Below are 21,340 nucleotides of genomic sequence, written 5' to 3' on the forward strand. Positions count from 1 at the left end.
TGGCTTTCGTGTCACTCCTCATGCCTTAGAGCTCCAAGCATGTTTGCTGATCTGATGATCTCTAATTAGATTTCTGCACCACTGTGGAAAATGAGCCATCAATTAGAGTGCAGTGATTAGGGGGACCGATTTGATTCCTGTCAGGCACCTGCTGCCTTCAGACTTGCCGAGTTACTGGAACACTCCTCATCTGAGTGGCGGGGGAACGGTGCGGCTTCTTTTCTGTAAGATGCAATTAAAACGGGCCAGTGACGACACCACTGAGCACAGGCTCTTTTGTCCTTAATAACACGAGATGAAGAAGAGAGCCAGTATTTTCTGTACATTAGCAAATATAGCCGCAGACACCACACCTGTTGGGTTTGGATCAGTTTAGTTACATGTATTCCACAGACTGTACAACATGAGCTAAAGTCTCTGTGATTTCACTGGTTATGGAGCCCAAAGGTGACTGTCCTCATATTGAAAATGCTGACTCACACTGATTTCTGGGTAATCAACAAACAGGTAAAGAAGTGGACACCAGACCAAAGCCTCTCTGATAGAAAAACAGCTGCAAAGACAGCCGTTCCTTCAGATATTAAAATGTGTCAGTCAAATGCAGTCTTCTTAATTATTTCTGATTGAGCCAAAGACTCGACCTTCACAGAAGAGGTTCACAAACTTAACTCTGTAATCAAAACTAAAGAGTTCAAAGCAAAGCTTCACCCTGTGCCTCTGCTAATATAAAATATACTGATGATGAAGAGAATAAAATCATTCATGTATCAGGCTGTGTAATTGTTAAATCCTGCTTTAGAGGTTTAATGAGGATTTATTGGTTCAAAGAGTCAGCCTCTAGTGGACGCTCAAGAAACTGCAACTTTTTTTTTTTATACTTCCCATTCCTTATCATGTTTTCAGACTGCTGCTTTCTACTGGCTTTGTACACAAAGACACAACAGTAGGAGGATGTGTACAACTGCAGTTCCACAAGTGTCCACTTGAGGCAAGCTTCAAAAGCTCCTAAAACTACATACAATGGATGTTCAGTGCTACTTTTTTTCAGACTGATGCCAGTACAAAGCACTTAGGCAGCACAGTCACTATGCCTTCATTTCCAAAATAAAACACAACCAACTCTTTCTGAGTTTAAGATTTTTTTTTAAATAAATTTACAAAAGTGCAAAATATCTCAAACAGCTGTCAGAGTTTTTAAAATAAAAAAGTTAACTGTTAACTCTCCCAGGTTCATTTACATTGTCTGAACAGGACCTAATGCACATTTGCCATGGTGTCAAACCTTAAGAATGTAGCACCACCTACTGGTGAGGAGGACTAACTCGATGTAACATTTTTTTGCCTTGAGTATCAGCTGCTGGTATTGGCAGCCTTCACGAGTACCGATACCTTGAAATATGGCTGGTATCAGCCTGATACCAATACCTGGGACTCGCCCATCCCTATTTTATACACACCCGTGTAAAATGTTCACAGCCTGGAACAAGGAAGATTTCAGCTCTTTTAACCCTTGTAATGTCCTCCTGACTGCCACAAGCTTTTTGTCCTCTGGTGTCAAAAATGATCCTGCCCAGTATTACAAGCATATTGTGAAAACTGTCATCAATTTTTTTCCTTTCTTTTTTAAATTTGGTTTACAGAAACGTTTACCCTGTTTTTGACATCAAAATGTTTCATCTGAAGTTTAAAATGACCCCCAGTGTTGTGCGTAATTAGAGGCGTATATAACATGACTGGAGCTGTTAGCGAACTGGGTTTAGGTTGAGCTCAATTCAACCTCTTTGCTTGTAGTTAGGATTCAACAGTTTATATGACATATAACTGCCTGCACTCATGTTTTTTCAGCAGCTTGTGGGCATTTCTCTGCTCTACGTTAAACTTTTAAAGGAGTCACAAACTCACTGCAGAGCCAATGAATTGTTTTTCCCCCAGTTTGAGCCAGACCAGGGCGAAGGCTGTCAATACTTCTCTAATGCAGACAAAAACAACCGGACTGAGACCACTTCCAAGTGATCCCTTCCAAGCAAAGCCACATCCATGCAAACCAGACCAAACCACAGGACAGTGTGGAAGCAGATAAATGATTGAAGCATGACTCATCAATTAAGGAGCTAAATGACTGTAAAATCTGCTGACCTTGAGCTGTTATGAAAGTGACTCTCAGGTCTAAAAGCCATGTACCACACCACCAAGTTCAGTTTCTGTTTGTCCCTTTTCAGCCCATTTCTATTTATGTCAGATATTGGACACACAGTTGCAGCCTGGACTAATAACTCTCCAAATGTCATCGTTTTCATTGCCTCTTTAAAACGCCAACAATAACAATAAAAAGGACAATTTCACATAATTGCACAGTAAAATGCAAATAACTTTTTGTCCAGCCCATTTCTTGGAGAGTTAAGCTTTATCCTCTAAAGCTAAATGAATTCAATCATAATCAGAACATGTGCAATTATATTCAAACTACATCGGGTCCGTTCAGCCGCCACGCCCCAGCTCATCTCTCTATCCCTTGCTGCTTATTAGTCATGCAGTAGCTCTCCGTCCAGACACCCTGACCTTCAACCCCATTCCTCATTTTCCAATCAGCCAATGCCATAAACTGTAATTGCAGTGTCAGGCAGTTGACTTTGTTTCAAGTCTGGTCAAAATGATGGGGGCCAGCGGGAGTGAGAAGTCAGAATTTCACCCACAGAAATGAAAGGAATGCCTCCACGATTCTCCATTTTCAAGCTACAAAGTCAAACACACAACGAGGGGACATTTTCCTTCTCGTTCACGTTGGTCTTCCAGACAGGCGTGCTTGTAAATGAAACTGTTGCTCACACAGTCTCAGAGAAAACCTTACATGCATACACTGGTCATATCCTCCAATAGAACACCCTTTTTCCTGCATGTATAGAAGGAGCCTCATACAATTCAGCAGCATCACAATCAGAGTTAGTAATCTGTATTAAAAACACTGTTTACCAGCCTAGTAACTCCAGATTCACTCCAGAAAAAGTCCAGGGCCTGTATGCATGACCAGCCATTAGCTGGGAAAATAGATGGTTTGTACTAACGAAAGAAAAAAAATAAATTAGTGGTATGCATGAGCCAGGTTAACGGCCCAAAAGAGCATTCATTTTAATGGAGGAGGTAAACGCCACCATTACAGACATGAACGGCAGGATTACAGAACCTGTATAGCTGTTTGAAGGCAGCCATCACACAATGGGTTACAATTTGAGACTAAATATACAAAGAAAGTTACAAAGCTTTTACTCTGTTTAAGATCGCCAAACTTTCTCTTTCTCTTTGTTTGCCTGATTGACTCAAAATAACAGCTGTTAGTGTATCCTCGTAATAAAATCTCCATTCCTTCCGCTGAATTTTTTTTTTTCTTTGATCTTCTCGTCACACAGTTACCACTTGCCAAGTTTATCACTGTTTATGAGTGGTAAATATGCACAGTTTGAATTTGTTTAATGAGGTTTTCCAGGAAGTTCCCCATAATTATGACGTAATCTGCACCTGCGTCGCTTTCATGGTGTAATTAGTTAACTGGATGATTATTTGCAGTCATGCATGTGGCTAACGCCACATACAGACGGACAGCGTGGCTCCGCCATTTATCATTGTACGGTTTTGAAGCCAAAAGACCGCCATCTCAGGCGAAGCTATTGGTAGCAATTGCAGCCAGAGTCTGTGCAGTAGAGACGATGAGGGATTCTGGGAGAATCTGAGTGGAGCAGGGTGACAAAAGTAATTTTTTTTTTTTTCTTTTGAGAGTCTAATCACTTCTTGACTCTACCTCCGACTTGTTTTACAAGCCCCGGAAAAAATACATGAGAACAGCAGCTGTCAGTCATTGTTAAACCTTACGTAAAGCCTCGTTTTTAACTTTGTATAACTAATGAAAACAAAACTTTTCAGAAAAAAGAGGACTTGAATACAAGACAGCCAAATGATATCTTCAAAACACAACAATCGGACATGAGAAACATTTTTACGAGGTGTATTAATCTTTTAAAGTTTGACCACAGCCCATCTGGAATGGCTGGAAAGCCGGATTTTTTAACCTATACTGCAGCCAGCCACCAGGGGGAGCAGTTTTTGTGGAGACCTCACTTTGAGCCGAGCAATTGGACGTCCTTTTTTTTACAGTCTATGGTTAGGACTAACGGCCCCTTTTGTTTAATGACTGAACGTGCATATGGGCCCTGATCAAGAAGACGTTTATGAATTAGCGGGTGATTTATCCAGAGATTTGGAAGTATCTTTAAACTGTCAAACACAAAGGGTCGACCATCTTATCTCAACATCTCTCATCTCAGCTGAAGCTCAGTTCCAACATTTTTAAAAAGGAGCAGCAGGAGTAGAATGTAGCTTACTAGTGCCCCCTATCTGTCACAAGACATCTAGTCACAGAGAGAGAAAAGCATCCGTTTGACAACAGCACACTATTCCTGTGTGTAGCCTTCTTTAAAAATGTTTAATAAGCGTGAACTGTGTCTTTAAATTAAAGCTATAAGTAGCTGTGTGTGTAATTGAGCATGAGCTTTTAAAACTGTATGAAACTGCAGGATACAGATGTTCCAGACAGACTGTACAATCAGCGCTCTGGGAGGAGTGGATTCCCTGACGGTAACAGATATGAAAACACTAGAGGATACGACACTTGTGTGTTGCTGTTTGGCCTTCGCTTCACACAGAAATGCACAAACACAATGACAGCAGAGTGCAGTGGAAGGAGGTTTTGTTCGCCTGGAGTTCAAATCGGGCTTGAAGCGCTGCAGAGAAGGACATCATCACTTAAGTGAATGGCTCAAGGAGTGATGTGTAAATTGCTAGTTTGTGTGTAAAAAAACCCAGCCCAAACAGATGATAATACACACCTGTGGACACATTCTTCAAAATCTGAAGACTGGTTTAAAAAAAATTGCACAAATTTACATTTTGTACCATTGGATCTGAGCTTTAAAAGAAAAAATCTTTGCTCCTAAATGTGGATTAAAAGTGATTTTCTGTCAGGTATTCACTCTGTAATGATCTCCAGATGGCAAAGGCTAAAAAACTTTCTTTCTTTGAAAGTGATCAGTAGGGGTGGGAGAAAAAGTCAAAGATCAACATAACAGGGTTTTTGTTTGACGATATCAAAATCTGGATTCTTTGTCAAAAAATCATTTTTTATTCAAACTCAAATTCTTCATTTCAGTTTAGTTTAGGTTTTTTGGGGGGGGTTTAGTTTAGTTTATTTCGGTCAAATCAAACATGAAATCTCACCCACAAACACCAAAGTGAGAAGTGACAAAGCAAACAAGTGTTACGTTTGTGCTTACCCGCATTAACCCCATACAATCAACAAAATAAAGCAAACTAACAAAACAAGACCGAAAAAGGTGTAGGCTGACTCATTTCAGTGTTTTTTTTATAAACTGGATTGGAAAAAAGTTACCACTTTTCTCCAGCAGAGGGTGAAATGTTTCTCTCTGACTCATGTGGTGTGCATTTTATGGGAAAATATGGCTCCTGGTATAGTCAGTAGACATCATCGTCATTTAACTTTTTCCCATAGTTTGGTGTTAAATGAGAAAACTAAAAATCGGTAAATATTGAAGAATCACAACTAAGCTCCCCAAAAATCGTAATACAGTCGAATCCCGAGAATAGCATATCATCCCAGCCCTAGTGGTGGGATTGTTGAGCTGCATCAGCAAGGCCTCTCACAACGCGTCATCGCTGCTGAAGTTGGATGCAGTAAGACAGACATTTTGAATTTCTTCAAAGATCCTGAGGGTTTTGGAAAAAAAAAGTCAAGAGGTGGTCCCAAAAACATTTCATCTGCACTGAGCTGGAGGATCTGATTGGCTGCCTGTGAAGACACAGGGCGATCCTTGACCCAAATTAAGGCCTCTACTGGAGCTGACTGCAGCCCAATAACCATCAGACGACATCCGAGAGAGAAGAGCTTTAAAAACAAAACACGTCTTCAAAGGCCTCGTCTCCTGGAAACTCTCCCATCAAGCAAGCGAAAATGAATTTTTGAAGTGGCCAACATGAACGGTAGAGCCCCTTGTTACTGAGTCCTTTTTTAAAACTTTGTATCTCTATTCAAGGGTAGTCTTCAGGTTGTTTTGACCTGTGGTCTTAAACTTTTGCTGAGCTGATGAACAGCCAACATCACTTTTACTGTTGTTTTAACAAACTGCTCCCTCATTCTCATTTCTTCTTTTTGCATTTTGAAACTCTACTTAGAAACTTCTTAAGATCTTAAGCAAAATGTAAATTTGCAGAATTTTTCGAATGGTATTAAGATTTTAATCACTCAATAGAATATCTTTTGTTGTGTTGATCTCCATCCCTGCCCAGTTAATGCTCAGACACATTTTCAAGTAACAGTTGTAAAAACAAACATAGCAGAGTGTGCAGCCTCTCAATTAAGACTCAAATGCTTGTAATATAGCACAACGTCTCCATAAACAAGTAAATATCCATCAACATTAAAAGGTCTTATTGTTGGAATTGGCAGCATCAACGCACCTTGGTCACTTAAAATCCCTGGAAACACTTAAGCGCGCTGATTTTTCATTAAGGCATCCACTTAAGACGCACCGTGAAGAGAAGAAACGGTGACATAACATACTGTGAGATATTTCGAGCTTTAAAAAATTAATTCATCTGATCAAGTAAAGTGGGCGGCTGGATGAAAGCCCTAAGAAGGCACATTTTCACACCGTAATAAAGAACCTTTCCAGGGGAGACAGTGAAGAGAGAGGAGGTTGGTACACTGGCTTTGTGCAAACAGGAAACTTATTAGATCTAAATGAGAGCGACTGCACTGGTACAAAATGATCGCTTATACCTCTGCTAAGTGTTGCTTTTGGCTGGGATTATCCTACACATCAAAGACCTGTTCCTCTAAGTGAGCTTTTCACAAGGAGTGACAGTAATGCAAGTGTTGGAACAAAAGGTTCCAACAAGGACCTTGGAGTAACACGGTGGCTGTGATTTAATAGTTATTCCACCTGACTGTGGGGAGAGAGGGCATACGGATTAGTCTGTGCAGCCTGCAGAGAAGTGGTGTTGATGTAAAAGTCAATACTGAAAAGTCTGCACCAGGGATCCTGCAGCATTCAGCAGATTAAATCCTTTCATACTGCGTTACAAAACCAAATTAGGTGTTATGTATATGTTACGTATAGCCCCATTTATATCTTATTTCATATTGCATGACATAATTCCAACAAATGGTGAACAGCAGACAAGATAAAAAATGACATGCAAGACTTTTTAGCCTCTTTGGGTGTTCTTTTTTAACAATGCGCAGTATGTCTGACACCTGCACCCTAATATGCACATTAAAGTCGTGTTTTAATACCACAAAAACCTACAGCTTCACCTTAAAAACTTCATCCGCTAAAAGTTTAAGCCAGCCTGCAAATAAAGTTTCTCTCTGTGCCTGTGGAGAGCTTTATTGTGAACCAGCTGCAGGAACTGTTGACTTGACTTTGCTTTACAAGCAGATTAACACAGTGCCTTTACAGCAGCTCTGATGGTGCAGCCATCATTAAGCAGAGAGGTTCAAATATTTCCTCCTGCCACAGGACAGTAAAAACACAACACCGAGCAGGTGCTGCAGGGCTGCTAATTGGACGTGAAGTGAGCTTGATTGAGCTGGGAAATGTTGCCGGCTCCCAAGCGAGGCTTGAAAATCTGAGTAAAACCAAAAATCAGCTGCTGGTAACACACCACAGAAACTCGTCCTCTGCAGCATGTCATTGGCTGATTTAAGGTTTGAACTGTCAATGGGAAACTGGTTCTCCCAACAGGAGGTAGAGCTACCCATGCAGCAGAACTGATGAGCTGGTTCAGATCTATTTTTAGCAGAAAACAGCTTTAAAGAGCCTTCAGCTGTCACGTTTGGTTGTCAAGGACCAAAATACATTTCATCTGGTGTTCTGAATGTTCCTGCTTCTAAAAATACACCAACAGACCAAGAGACCACCTTCTGTGCGCTAACAGGCAGATGCGTCATTGTTTGCGGCTGCTAACAGAGGACACACTCACCGCTGCTGCGACTCTTGCGGTTGGCCTTCCCTCCCGTCAGCAACATCTTCAAGCTGTTCCTAAACATGACTGCAGCAGATGCCCCTGGACCAGACTACAGAGAAATCTGTTAGAGAAAGAAGAGACGATAAATATTAATAATTCCAGGACCACTAGCAGCGTGACCAACTGTCTGTGCTGTTAGATGGAGCTGAGTTAAGTGAGTAAAGTGTCATTAGATTTATCAGAGAGGCACAACAAAGATCGACTGTAAAGATGGAAGTGATAAAAGAGCTTTCAAAGGAGGTTACACAAGTTTTCTGCTACATTTTGCAAAAAATGAGGAAGTCCCATGAAAGTAAACTACATCTTTAACAGACTATACCCTCTTAAGACCCAGCGCCCACATATGTGGACATAACATTTCAGCCTCTCAGACACATGATCCTTAATTTTTTTAAACTTTGACCAATTAGCTACATTTAGGGGCACTGCCCACATCATCTTTGAGTGAAATCACAACACAACATCCAAATTAGTGAAAAGGTAACATTCTTAAGTGCAATAACACTACTAACAAACAACTAATAAAGAACTCATAGCACAAATAATCAAACTTCCCGTACAATGACCAAGTTTAGTTATTAAACTTCTTAGGTCTTACTGATCCCAAAAAGCAAGGTGAATTAAAAATGGCACACCAGACAAAAAGCTTGGGTCTTAAGAAGATACAGCATTGATGATAAGGAAAATATACAACTTTTTTACTTAAAACTGTTTTCAAACAGTTTTAACCATCACAGCCTCTACTTGGTGCCACATTACACATGCAGCACTCTACAAACATAGAAAACTCAAAAACAGACTCAGAAACTAAGGTGCAAATGACTTTAGTTAGATTTTGATCTCTTTTGTCAGACGTAAATCATGCGGAAAAAAAACAACTTGATGACGCTTCAAGCGGTAATCAAAATACAGCCGATTCAGCCTCAGAATCACAAGCCAACTGTTTAGTTATAAAGGATGGATATCTGTAAAACTGCGTATATTTTTACATGTTGATGCCCGTCATCCACACAAAACCGTAGCTTGATGTCACTAAAAATGATGTTTTCTGAAAACTCTGGCAAAAGTGACGATTTTTGTTGACTTCAATTTTATGGTTTCATGTAGATGCTGGTAAACAGAGTTTCTGGTTCTCAAACGTCACAGCTGAATGACGGGGGCTCATTTTGATTGGCTGGCACAGGTTTCGAGCCACACTTAAAGGTGTACTTGCCCGCTGCATGCGAACAAAGGTATTTATAAAAATCAAAGGAGGGAGGAACACTCGTTTTTGAAAATACCACATGTGGACATGGCCTTACTTTAGGTTTGATGATTTATTTATCATTTTTTAATCTATTCAAATCTGACAACATCCTAACTATTATAAGATTACCATGTGAGTGATACAGCTTTATATCTTACAAGAGAAGGTCAAGCTAATATACCATACAGAACAGGTTTTTCTACAAAAGCAGGATGTACACAGTCAGTTTGTAAAGCTATAAACCATAAGATTGTCTCAATTTCTCGATGGCAGCTTGCCATATCCCGCTAATTCCCCTCCCCTTTCTGACCCCCCTCGAACAGGCCCACACATCTCTGCTGCACGCGGTAGGAAGCGTGGCAGCAGATGTTCCCCATTAGGTGGGAGTGACTCAGCAGAGCCCCACAGACACGCTCCAGCTGAGGAGCCACTTCAAACCCAAACAAGTCCAAAAAAATCAAAGAGGGGGCTGGGCTCTCAGAAAGCCCCCAAACACACCTAACCTATTTGTTTGTCCCACCCCTTGACTTTGAAAGGAGTATAACGGGATGGTAATACCACAGTCAATGGCAAGACCTGATATTTCATCACAAGTGTTTCAGAGAGGACCTTTGCATGAGCATACTTTCTTTTAATAAAGGCCATGCAACAACCCTACAAAGACGACCTCAGGGAAATAATTGCCTCGTCTCAGTGACAGTGACAGAGCAAAGTGATGATCCTAATGATTGTCCTTCCAGTCACAGTAATCATCCGTCTCCCCAGTCAATAAAAGTGGCAGTGAATGTCCCCATCAGTGTGCGTGCAAATGGAGCTAAAGGTAGTTGTAGTGTTGGCTCAGCCCGACCAGTTCAGTTTGGATCAAACATCTGATGAAACCGTCTCTGATTTGGATCACATTTGAATGTTTCTGACCTCAACTGAAAACAGTGGCGTCACTCAGCCTTCGTGACAGGCTCCTATAAATAAGAAATGAGCTCTGATGTGAACCAATGAGTCCTCCAGGAAAGGCTGACAGATTCCTCAGTAACTTTGGCCCGGATCCTGATGGAACCATTTTCTAGTGGAGTAAAACCCTGACAGTATCTGAGAGCATATGAAGAGCCTCCTACAGGCTGTCCATTATAAGCCTGTTATCAGCATCTGATACAATTGTCTTGGTAAATGAGCTGAGGCAGTGAGTTAACCGATGCTACAGGCATTTATACGAACAAAGGAAATGACTCTTCCTTAATTCAGAGACTTTTTCCATTTTCTTTGAATACTTGTGACACAAAGGGCAGAAAATTTAATGTAGTGTTATAATCATAGAACAAAGCATTATCATAGCAGCTCTTGGATGTGATATTTCATCCTGTGAAAGCTTAAGGTCAATACCCAACTGTGTTTCCATGTTTTAGCCTTGGCAAGCTTCAGAACCATGAGTCTAATCTTTCTGTTTCGGTGTTTGCAGGTTTGTAACAAAGAATATTAAGTTCACAGGAGAGATTTGTCAAACTTTTCCCAATCTGTGAGACACTAATTGAAGAGGCATGTAACAAAGGATGTTATTTTATCAAAAGAGTTGAAGATTCCTGGTCAGGGGTGGGAACAGCAGGGTAACTCACCATACGACATGAAACTAACCAAAGAGCCAGAATAATACCATGATATATGATATAATATGATACCATAGAGCAGCTGTTCCCAATCTTTTCAGGCCACGCGCCCTCTTTTACTTCTCGACTTAGCTGACACACCGCCAACGCCCGAAACATAAAGAACAGGCATGGTCTTTGTAGTTATATGTAAGGTATCAAGTTTAGTAAAACAGGCTACTGGTTACACAGGACAGAATGTACAATAATGGGCATAATGATCTCTCACATTAGAAAAGGTGGAGAGAATACAGTAAGTAACAATATGATAATGACAATAATAAAATTTGAAAGTGAAGTATGATCGCCGAGCGATGAGTAGCAGTCAATACTATGTAAGAAAAATTCAACATTTAAATATTTTAACTGCTAACCCCCATTAAAAAGTGTTAAAATTGTTTATTTAATTATTTATGTATTTATATATTGATACAATATCAATTAATAACAGTGCTCAGCTGCCATTACACTTATGTCGCACACCCCTGCCATATAGAAGCAGTACAATACAGCATGATTTAATATGACACAAGATTAAAATGATATGACAGGTAAATGGAATGATGATACCATAAATGATTGATACGAAAGGGTATACAAACACAATATACAATACCATACCAAACATGATTGACACATAACAACAAGAGCAATGAATGCTACAGTGCTGTGCAAAACAATAGGGTAGGATACAATACAATATGGTAAGATACAGTACCATACGTACTGTATGATATGCCAGGCAACTATACAGCACAAATTTATAAAACATGATACACGATTGATGGGCCAATATGACTCCATACAAGGTCACACAAAGATCATATGAGGCCATAGGATACCACAGGATTGATAAAACACCAATTTCACCCATTCAATGAATGGCATCGTATGGTACAGTATGATATAAATAAATGATACAGTACAAAACAGGACTGATATGATACGATACACAACAGATACAATGTGTAATGATACAATACATATGACATATGATTGATAGTAGGGCTGGGTATTGCTAAGAACCACACGATTTGATTCCAGTTTGATTCTTCAGGTTGCGATTCGATCCGATTCGATTCGATTCGATTTGACTCAATTCGATTCAATTCAATATTGATTTGATTCGATATCTATTCGATTCGATTTGATGTTCCGATCCAATTCAGTATTGAGTTAAATTCTTTGATCATAGATTTTCATGCCCATGTGAACATGTGGTATGTCATCTCACGTTTTGGAGCAAGAAAACAACCCAAACATCAGACTTTAAAGCTGAAGGAGCTGGCTTTAAGCAGCTGCTACTGCTGCTTTGGCTGCCATTTTGTTGTTGTTTGGTATTTGCGGCCCTTGTCCATACAACGCGAATAATACTCACAGCACCCCCCACTTGCCAGGAGGTGAATCGGTTCAGAGGATTTGTTGAATCGATATTGAAGTGGGCGAGGAAATATTGTGATGCATTGATTCAGCAAATCTTTTAACCCATCCTTAATTGATAGGATCCATGATAGATATGATTCATGATTGATGCAAAACAATATGATCCAAGATAAAACACACACTTCCTTCTTGTGTGTCTTCTTCGTCAAACATCTCTGTGTTATAGAGACTCAACAATCATGGATTTGTTTGTTTTTATGTGGTCTCCAATTAGCAGAGGTAAGGGTCACAGTGATTGGCTCTTGAAACGCACCCTCACCCAGGCAGAGGCTTGGCTCTTACATCTCGTCTTTGCTGCATCATTTTTGCTTTTCCTCACTGCAACACTTAAATGTATCTTTATCTCTAATCAACTTTAATAAGATAATAGTCAAAAACAGCTTAATTGCAGCAACTTTTAGAGCTGTTTTATGTTTGTGCCACAACTGATCCTCACGTCTACAGTGAGCTGTACCAGTTCAAGGTAAATAAGCAGAGAGGATCCATTAGTTTCTATCACAAAAGAAAATAGCTATTTCTCTTACCGGAGAGTTTTTGTGTCCTTTCCTGCGTCTGAAACCTTTTCATTGGTATGAATCATATGCCTTCCAATGACAGGATGTAGACGAGTGTTAGGAGAGTGTTAGGTTGCAGCGGGTCAGATATATTCGCATTCATGCTCTCATCTCCAGAGATACAGACAAGGCTGTACCGGGGCAGCTCCGCAACTATCCGAGCAACTCACCGCAACCTCACCTCGGCATAAAATATGAGCCGGGAGCAGCTTATTATGTCTGCTCTGGTTAGAGTGCGGGCCAGAAGGCATTCTGTGATTATAATACTAAATCATAATCTTAAAAAGCCATGACTCACTGAGTGCATACTGTAGCTTTCTACACCAAAGCTGTGAGGAAAAGAGATGAAACAGAGAGTACAGTCGAGCTGGATGAATCTGTTTCTGTAATATGTAAAGTGTTAAGCTAGCAAGGCAAAGCTGGAGCAGTTTACAAACTGCCAAAGCAGAAAATAGGACAAGATGTAGCTGTCTGTTCCTACAGGAGGCAATCAATGTATGAAATCTTAGAGGACAGGATACTGAGTAGGCACACACACACATACAGACTCGCAGGTCGCCATAGAGAGACAGCCACGCACATAAAAATGTACCCGTATGCACAGCTAAAGCAATGTTTCATCTGAGGGTGTAAGCGCGCGCACACACACACGCTAACATCTCTCATTCCCACTCTCTCTGACCCTGTGTACCGGCCTTTGTGAAGGGAAGCCAAGAAGCAGCATGCTCTCACAGATAATGTGCGTAAGCGGATGCAGCCCATCTCAGGCTCTTCCACAGCCCGGGCAGAACGCTCCTCCAGCGTGTTAAAAACCACTTAAAGGCACATTCACCAGCCGCTTTCATCTGCTCCGGTCACCACAGAGGAGGCACACTTGTTTGTTTGCATGAGAGAATGAAAACAGACACAGCTTGGGTCGTTTGTAAGCAGCACATGCCTCACAAAGGCTGATTTAACACTCTCAGGAATATGTCTTTTGAGCTCGACCTGTGTCAAAGGCTTTCAAAGTAAATTTAAACTAGCTTTAGTCATTAAAATATGTAGGTTTAGCTTAAAGCCCTGCTTAGAGAATTGCTTCGTCACGGCATAATGTTGAGAATATTAGAGGATTAGGTCTCCTTATACTTCAAGCCTCCTGTAGACTGAATTAAATTTTAAATCACTAAGCCTCATCTTAATTTTGAAACATAAAAGGAATCCAGCAGGCAGCAGGTGCAGGCGTCCCCCCTTTGGAGTCTCAGCAGCGCCCATCCATTAATTACAGAGCTTATTTACAATCAATAAAGTGTCCTTTAATGGGGCCAGAGATGGCGAAGGCCAGTGTTGTAGGGCGTCCAATAGGATTTATCTCATGTTACCCCTAGCCTTCAAATTAAAACTGCTCTAAGAGGAAACCCCACAGACACAATCATAGAATTAGAGAGGGCACGCGTTTCCCATGAGAGTGCTCTTAATGTGATTACCTCGAACACAGAAGTTACCCAGGCAGAAGGAGAGAGGGCTTTAAAATAGGAAGGAGGAAACTGGGCTTTATGTACGTTTCCCCCACGATTAAAAGCTTTAGAGAAGAGGCTGGTTATGACCTCAGTTCATCATTTTATTGAGTTTTACAACTTGACCTGAGACACAGCAGGGAGGCCTGATAAAATTTAGAAATTGAATAGAGTGACCTCACAAAAACACATCTAAAACAACAAATCTAAAGAAAACCTTTCTCCTCTTAGGGATGTCCTGACTACCAAACCACCACGCAAATGAAACCACACTGCAATGGATGATTGAAAGCACTTGAAAAGAAATAAAGCTCAGTATTTCTGCTGTAACAGGAGTGAAAATCTCTGGACAGACTGAGGCTTCCTCAGCAGAGAGTGACGAATGGACTCTGTCCCACGAGACGCCACTTCTTGGAGTAATTATAGTAAAAATCTGGAGGACTGACGTCGAGACGTGAATGTCAAACCTTTATCGAGTAGCACCAGAAGCAGAGAAGAATACACAGCTGAGTCATCCAGGATCCGTTTAATTTTCAACACTTGTTTCTGCACTATGAGGTTCAGGTCGACAGTGCTGGGTGAAGAGTGGCAGATGTACCTGTTCATTAAAACTCAACCCTGCTGTAGCGGCGCTGAGAGATAAACTCACACACACACAAAAAAAGAAAACAGGATTCAAGCTGGAGGCCCTTATTTTCCCAGCAGTAGACACCCTGCAGCATCAGAGGGGGATAAATCACTCGCCCATCTCTAGTTTGAGGATGGCCAGGGGAGCAGGGATCCATAAATCACACTGATATCAATAAGAGGAAGTGTCAGGCTCGGGCTGGCGAGGTGAGAGCTGCACAGGGCGATGCAGAAACCCCTTTAGGTTTGCAGGTAACAAAGTTTCCCTCCTGCCCCCTCAGTAGATTATTTATTAATCTAGATTAATGCCAGCATGCTCGTTGGTTAGCAGGAAACGGAGGAGAGAGCTGCATCTGGATGTACTATATGAGGAAATCATCCATCACAGAGGAGACGGAGGATCTCACGGTGAAAAGATTGTGTTGTCAAAGCTCTTGAAAAAACAGGAGAAAAGACAGGCTGGTGTTGAATTTTGAATTTAGCTTTATTTTTAAATGTCCCATATTATACAAAAATCACTTTATTAAGTCTTTTAGTGAAATTCGTGGGTCTTTGGCTTTCCTCCCAGCCCACAAAATGTGATATTTAATGACAAAACCTGTGCTTAGTGCTTATGAATGTAAAATCCTGACCTAAAATGAGCTGTTTCGATTTGGGGGACTTGCCGACTTCAGCGATTCCCTTTTTTTGACCAATCAGGAGCAAGTCTGACCTGATTGGTCCATTGGAGCAGATACCCCCAAACCCCTCCCTGCTGCTGTTCCAGCACCCATCACTGCCATCACTGCTCTGTTTTTGGCTGTAAACAGCCACATAGTTCCATGCACAAGATTTCCATCTCGGAAGAAGACCAGTCTAAGTGGCTAGAGTTCATTTATCAAGGAAATGTTCCAGCTACACTCAATAAAACTGTGCATGTGTGTGCTAGTCCCTTCACTGCCGACTACTTTTCCAACTTTGGAAGGTACAACAGAGGGCTAGCAAATAGACTAGTCCTGAATCCAGGCGCATTACCAACCATCCACCAACAAACCTGGGACCCTGGAAATGTGAGTATTTTAAATGCTGTGTGCTGTGGAGCAGGTGTAAGAGCTTTTCCTCAGTGTCCCCCCTGTCTCTGAGTTAGCTTCAGGATGCTAACTTGAGCTGCAGTTAGCCTGTAGTTTTAGCCTGTAATGTTACTGTAAACGAGCTTCGCTTTCTAAACATTGTGCACTCAGAGCTCGTGGCGCCGCTCTCAGTGACGTGGAAGAGCGGGGCGGTATCAGCGGTGACTCATTTACATATGAAGGCCACGCCCACTAAATCAGAGCGTTCTGAACAGAGGGGCTATGAGAGCCTGGAAACAATGCTGCTGTGCTTGATTTATTGGCTTTTAGGACCAAAACATGTTACTACCATTTCATGAAGACATCAATGATCCATATTAAACTGCAGAAAAGGAGCAGAATATGGGACCTTTGAAATTAATGTATCGTTTTCAACTTCAACTGTTTCAAACTAATCTTTATTTTCATGAAAAGTCGTCTTGGACAAAGAAAGGTTGTATCAAAAAGAAGATTTGTGCTCATTTATTGTCTTCTGCAGCTCAGTAAGTGACAGTGCTCATGGGGAATATAGTGGGTTTTTTTTAATTCCTAAAACCTCATGAAATATTTCCTCCTTCTCTGTTCCTTTGTTGTGATAGAAACCGTCCAGATTCTGAAAAACCGGTTCCCCCTCTTCTCTCTTTTGACATATGAGCTGAAATCCAGACCTGATGTCGCTGCACCATCTGCCATCTGCCACCTCAAGCCTTTAGGGTTCAACGTTAAAGAGCACAGACAACATTTGGCTCAGGTTTCAGGTTCACACGAGCACCTTAACGTGACAGGTTCAGGTATAATATTTCCATATTTGCTGTTAGCACGGCTAACGCTGCCTTTCTGACCTTTTCAAGTGCTTTCACAGAGCAGGCGTCAATGAGTCAAGGCAGGTACGTCCTCCTTTCTGGTAGAGTCCACAGTGCTGAGAGCAAAGTTTCTCCTCACAGCCGACAAAAAGCCAAGTGAGTTATTATCTGCTTTGGTTGTATCATCTCCCTGTGGGGAAACAGAAGTCCTCTCACTCAGGCCAACTGGCACACACTTTCATGGCCAAATCTGTGCCCAGTTTAAACCAGCTCAGCCCTCTTTCACCCCCTCATTCAAATCTCCTCAAAGGAAGCCGCTGAAATAGCGTGTCAACCTTTATCAGAGTCAAGAGAGCCAGATGGAGGGGGACATAATTCATTGCTTTTTATTTCCCCCCTGTTTGTTTTAGAGGATGTCTGGGCAGGACCAAATAATGGGATGAATTACGGCGAGCCATGTAGGCTGGTGTGGAAAATTCAAGTAGCCCAGTGAAGACGGGGGAAATAAATCATCCAAACACACAAAAAAAACTATTTACTCTCACAGAGCTGTACGGGTAGTGTTCTTTAAGTTCAGTTTCACGTCTTCTTTGTAATCTCTGTAATGGCAGACGGCAGACGTCAGCGTTTGGTCAGTGATTAATGAAACAACATTTTCCTCTGCTGACGTGAAATGCCAACTCTGGTTTCAATATGTGATGAATTTGTTTTATTAATGCTCTCAGTTTCTTGTAAAGTTGTAAAAGCTAACAATAAAATGGGCTGTAACCAAAAAACAAGACCGAATAATAAAATTCAAGGTTTTAATTCTAGAAACTTCCAGAATAAACAGCAGTGATTCTCTCTCCCAGCCCCCTCAGCTTCCTGCCTCTCATCTGACGGCCTCTTAAGTGTCTCCTCATTCTTAAATTGAAGCTAGATGATGATGCAGAAGGTCAACCCTGTGTTTAATATTACATTTGCCTAGAGAGAAGGATGGCTGAATGAGACATTTCAATTAATCCACTGACTGCCGCTTCCCTCCATCCCTCCTCTCCCCTTCCTCATCCTGCCTCACTGCTACACCTACTGGCCATTTGTGGGAGCTGCGGCACCATCTGCATTCATGCATGGAGCAGTTGTGAATGAAATGACACGATAAATCTAAAACCTAATCCAAATAATAGCCTTTCATCTCTGCCGCTGACATATGACACCGACATGCCCATCATCTAGTCAGAATATTTTGTTTTGCATAAATCCTCTCGGAGGCTCCACTCTGTATGCCTTAGGCGTACCGAGCCTGTTCACACAAATAGACCGAAGCCTCAGGAAGAAGACTGGTTCAATGTTTGACGGGCAGCTTAGAGGGGCAAATAGAGTCATGACATGAAGAGGGAAGGTCGCTCTGCAGACGGCCACTAACGGCAGGTAATCAGTATTGGCAGGAGAGGACATTTGCATTGAAATTGAGACGTTTTAAACCAGCCTGTGTCTCGTATCAGGCAGAGACTGAACTTATAACCTGAGGAATAAAAAGGCGGAGTTTGAAGAATCACATTATCTCATTCTTTTAGCTTAAGGATCTCCTTTTGCGCTGTAAGCGGTGTTTAAAAGATGCAGTAAAGATTTGACTCTAACAACTCAGGGTAAATAATTTATATTTCAATGAGAGGAAATGCAAACAGGGTGCTAAAATTTAGCTTAAATGCTAAAGCACCCTCCATGACAGTCTTATTCTCCTGTGTTTTACCCAGCGAGGCCCACAGTAAGTCTAATTAAGCCTAATGTGACACTGATTAACAGCTAGCATTGATCTTCAGGGCACATGTGTGACTCAGGGGAAAGTCTCCACAGCAGGAATCCTGTGTATGATTTATAGCTGTGTCCCTGTTTTGTGTTTGTTCAAAGAAACAGATAATTCACAACGTGCATTAGTGGTAAATCAGCAGGGATAACATCCTGGCCACGAGGGAAACAGGCTCACACAGGTTTTGGTTCAGGTGCATGCACAGAGGGAAGCGGGACATGAAAAAGGGAGCACGAGGAGCCCTCATGTCATGTTCAGGAACATCAAAAAGCAGCACAACAAAATAATGATATATTTGCTTGGTTTCAAAAACTTTTCCACTCTAGTCTGACGGCGAGCATCTAGGAGAGATCTCTGACAAACAAACGTAACCAGCATTTGGCGATACATGACTTATTTTGAGTCCACTTCTTTTATGTGTTGCCTTCACTTACAGTTAATCAGATGCTTGTGGAGCAAAAATGTCGTCTTCAGATAATCACTGATGGATTATATCTGTGTCGGAGTCAGCAGAGGCCTTGAGTTGTCTGTCCACTACATGGGGCTCTGACTCCATTCAACTCTTAGCCCCCACCGCTGTCTGGCTACAGCCAGGCAACATTACAGGAGTGGTCTGAGTGGAGCTAATCAACAGGTAACTTTATCATGAAATTAGCAATGACTCAACATGACTCCTGTCTCAGTTTAACTCTCTTCCATGAGTCATGACAAGTGATGCATGCTTTGTTGCTTTGGTCATGCTTTACATTTACACTGCGTTGCTTAAGTTGTGCTAACCTAGCTTAAGCTACTCTCTGTCTGCAAAACACAAAGGGCAACATGCAGTAAGTGAAAATGAAGCCTTTGCAGAAGTGCTAAAAGTCACTACCCAGCCCCAAAAAGAAACAAAAAACAGACTTTTACGGCATTAAAAAGCATATTTACAGCCTGGTTCCAAAAATGGCTTGGGTCTTAAACTCTAATTTCACTATAGGCACATACTGTACGATGAGTGAATTTTTTTCTATCTCTGTAGTTTAAAAGTTATTAGGATCGTTTGATTTTCCAATCAGAGGCATAGCTCAGGTCACATGACCACCGCGCGCCCTGTAGCTGCTCGGAGAAAAACTCACAGCCAGTGTCATAGCGAAAGTGGCTGTGTCCGCGGATTGGCTTCATTTCACAGTTTCAGGAACAGACGGGTAACGTTGCGAATGCTTCGTCAATGTTTTATACAGTCTATGGCAAAACACAAGAGATTCCTGTTCAATCCATTCAACATGTTAAACATCTCCTCATTGAACAAAGCTGATACAGAAAACCTAGGGCTAACTTGATGCTAACGTATTTGAGAAGTGCATTGATATGCTAGCGGTTAGCATACATCAATGTAACATTAAACAATACTGAAAACCCTGAATGCCAAAATACCTATAGGCAAATACTTCCAAAGATAAAAGAAGTTATGTGCAGGCTCACTGACTTCAACATAACTATGGCAAGCTCAAGGCCCCAAAAAACTCAAAGCATCGCTCTGAGTTTTTTGGTTAAATGCTTTTTTTTTTTTTGCATGTTTTTGTCCTTGAAAATTCCTCTCCCTTGTAAACACAAACAAATACTAAAGCTGAAAGAACTGCAAAACAATACAGTTTTTTGTCTGTAATTCACATCTTTGTTGTTTTAAGCCATTAGGGATCAAAAAAGAAGTTATTTTAATAATTATATATTTTTAAAATTAATGGGCAGATTAATTAGTTGTCTGAATCAGTTGCTCCTTAATTATCAGACAGCACCACATGGACTAGTTTCCTGCCCTGTTCCCAACGAATCTAAAAAATAATGACTAGTATCTACCCAAACACTTGAGATCTGATGGTCATACAACTATGAGTCCTACTTTTTCAACTGATTGGAGTAAAATAAGTTGAATATTTGCTTGGTACCATGATTAACTAAGATAAATGTCAGCAAATTAGTTGGAGGTTACATAAAGTAGAGCTGGAGCTTGTTTTTGTACTTAGTCATCAAACCAGTGTTTTAATTTAGCTTATCTACTTCTAAACTGAGATGTTTAATCAAACTGCAAATTGATTATAACCACAGGACATAAGAATTAAAGGCTCCAAAATGAGGACAGAGTCAGTGATTTCTAAATTTAAATACAGAACCCTGTCCAACATCACTCCGTGGTCTAATAATCTTAAGTGCATACAGCGTGATTTAGTGTTGAGGGAGATGGGACAGAAAGTCAAAGAGGTGCAAATCCTTCCTCTAACAGGCCCCTCCAAATCTGAGCATAAAATGGCTGTGACAAGTTCTCATAACGTCCCCACACATCTCGTCCTGGCTCAGCTGCCACACAGATCCAGTGCCAGCCTGAAGCTGGTTTCACACATAATCGTGGCTGCCTCTCCCTCCCTCTGCGCTGTCACTTCTGTCTGCTCGACATAAGCAGCCCTCAGATGATACCCAAATGGGTTGATTTGGCCACTTCAAGGAAAGCACTAAACAACCAACTCGCACAAGCTCCCACTCACTCTCATTTCAAGTCAGCGAGTGTCCCAGTTAAATTCATTTTCTTAAAATG

The 21,340-nt window shown here is 41.2% G+C and overlaps 1 protein-coding gene across 1 annotated transcript in view; it reads right to left on the reverse strand.

Annotated features, from left to right (window-relative positions):
• Window positions 1–21,340, reverse strand: part of tanc2b (tetratricopeptide repeat, ankyrin repeat and coiled-coil containing 2b) — a 175,401-nt gene that overhangs the window by 122,286 nt on the left and 31,775 nt on the right. The window contains exon 3 of the mRNA XM_074663942.1: window positions 8,050–8,155. Coding sequence (XP_074520043.1) covers window positions 8,050–8,116 — 67 coding nt within the window. The 5' untranslated portion in view covers window positions 8,117–8,155. The remainder of the gene's footprint in view (window positions 1–8,049; window positions 8,156–21,340) is intronic.

Source organism: Halichoeres trimaculatus, unplaced genomic scaffold (assembly GCF_033239565.1).
Source record: "Halichoeres trimaculatus isolate MK-OKI-2021-1 unplaced genomic scaffold, fHalTri1.1 fHalTri1_scaffold_23, whole genome shotgun sequence".
NCBI classification, from domain to species: Eukaryota; Metazoa; Chordata; class Actinopteri; order Labriformes; family Labridae; genus Halichoeres; species Halichoeres trimaculatus.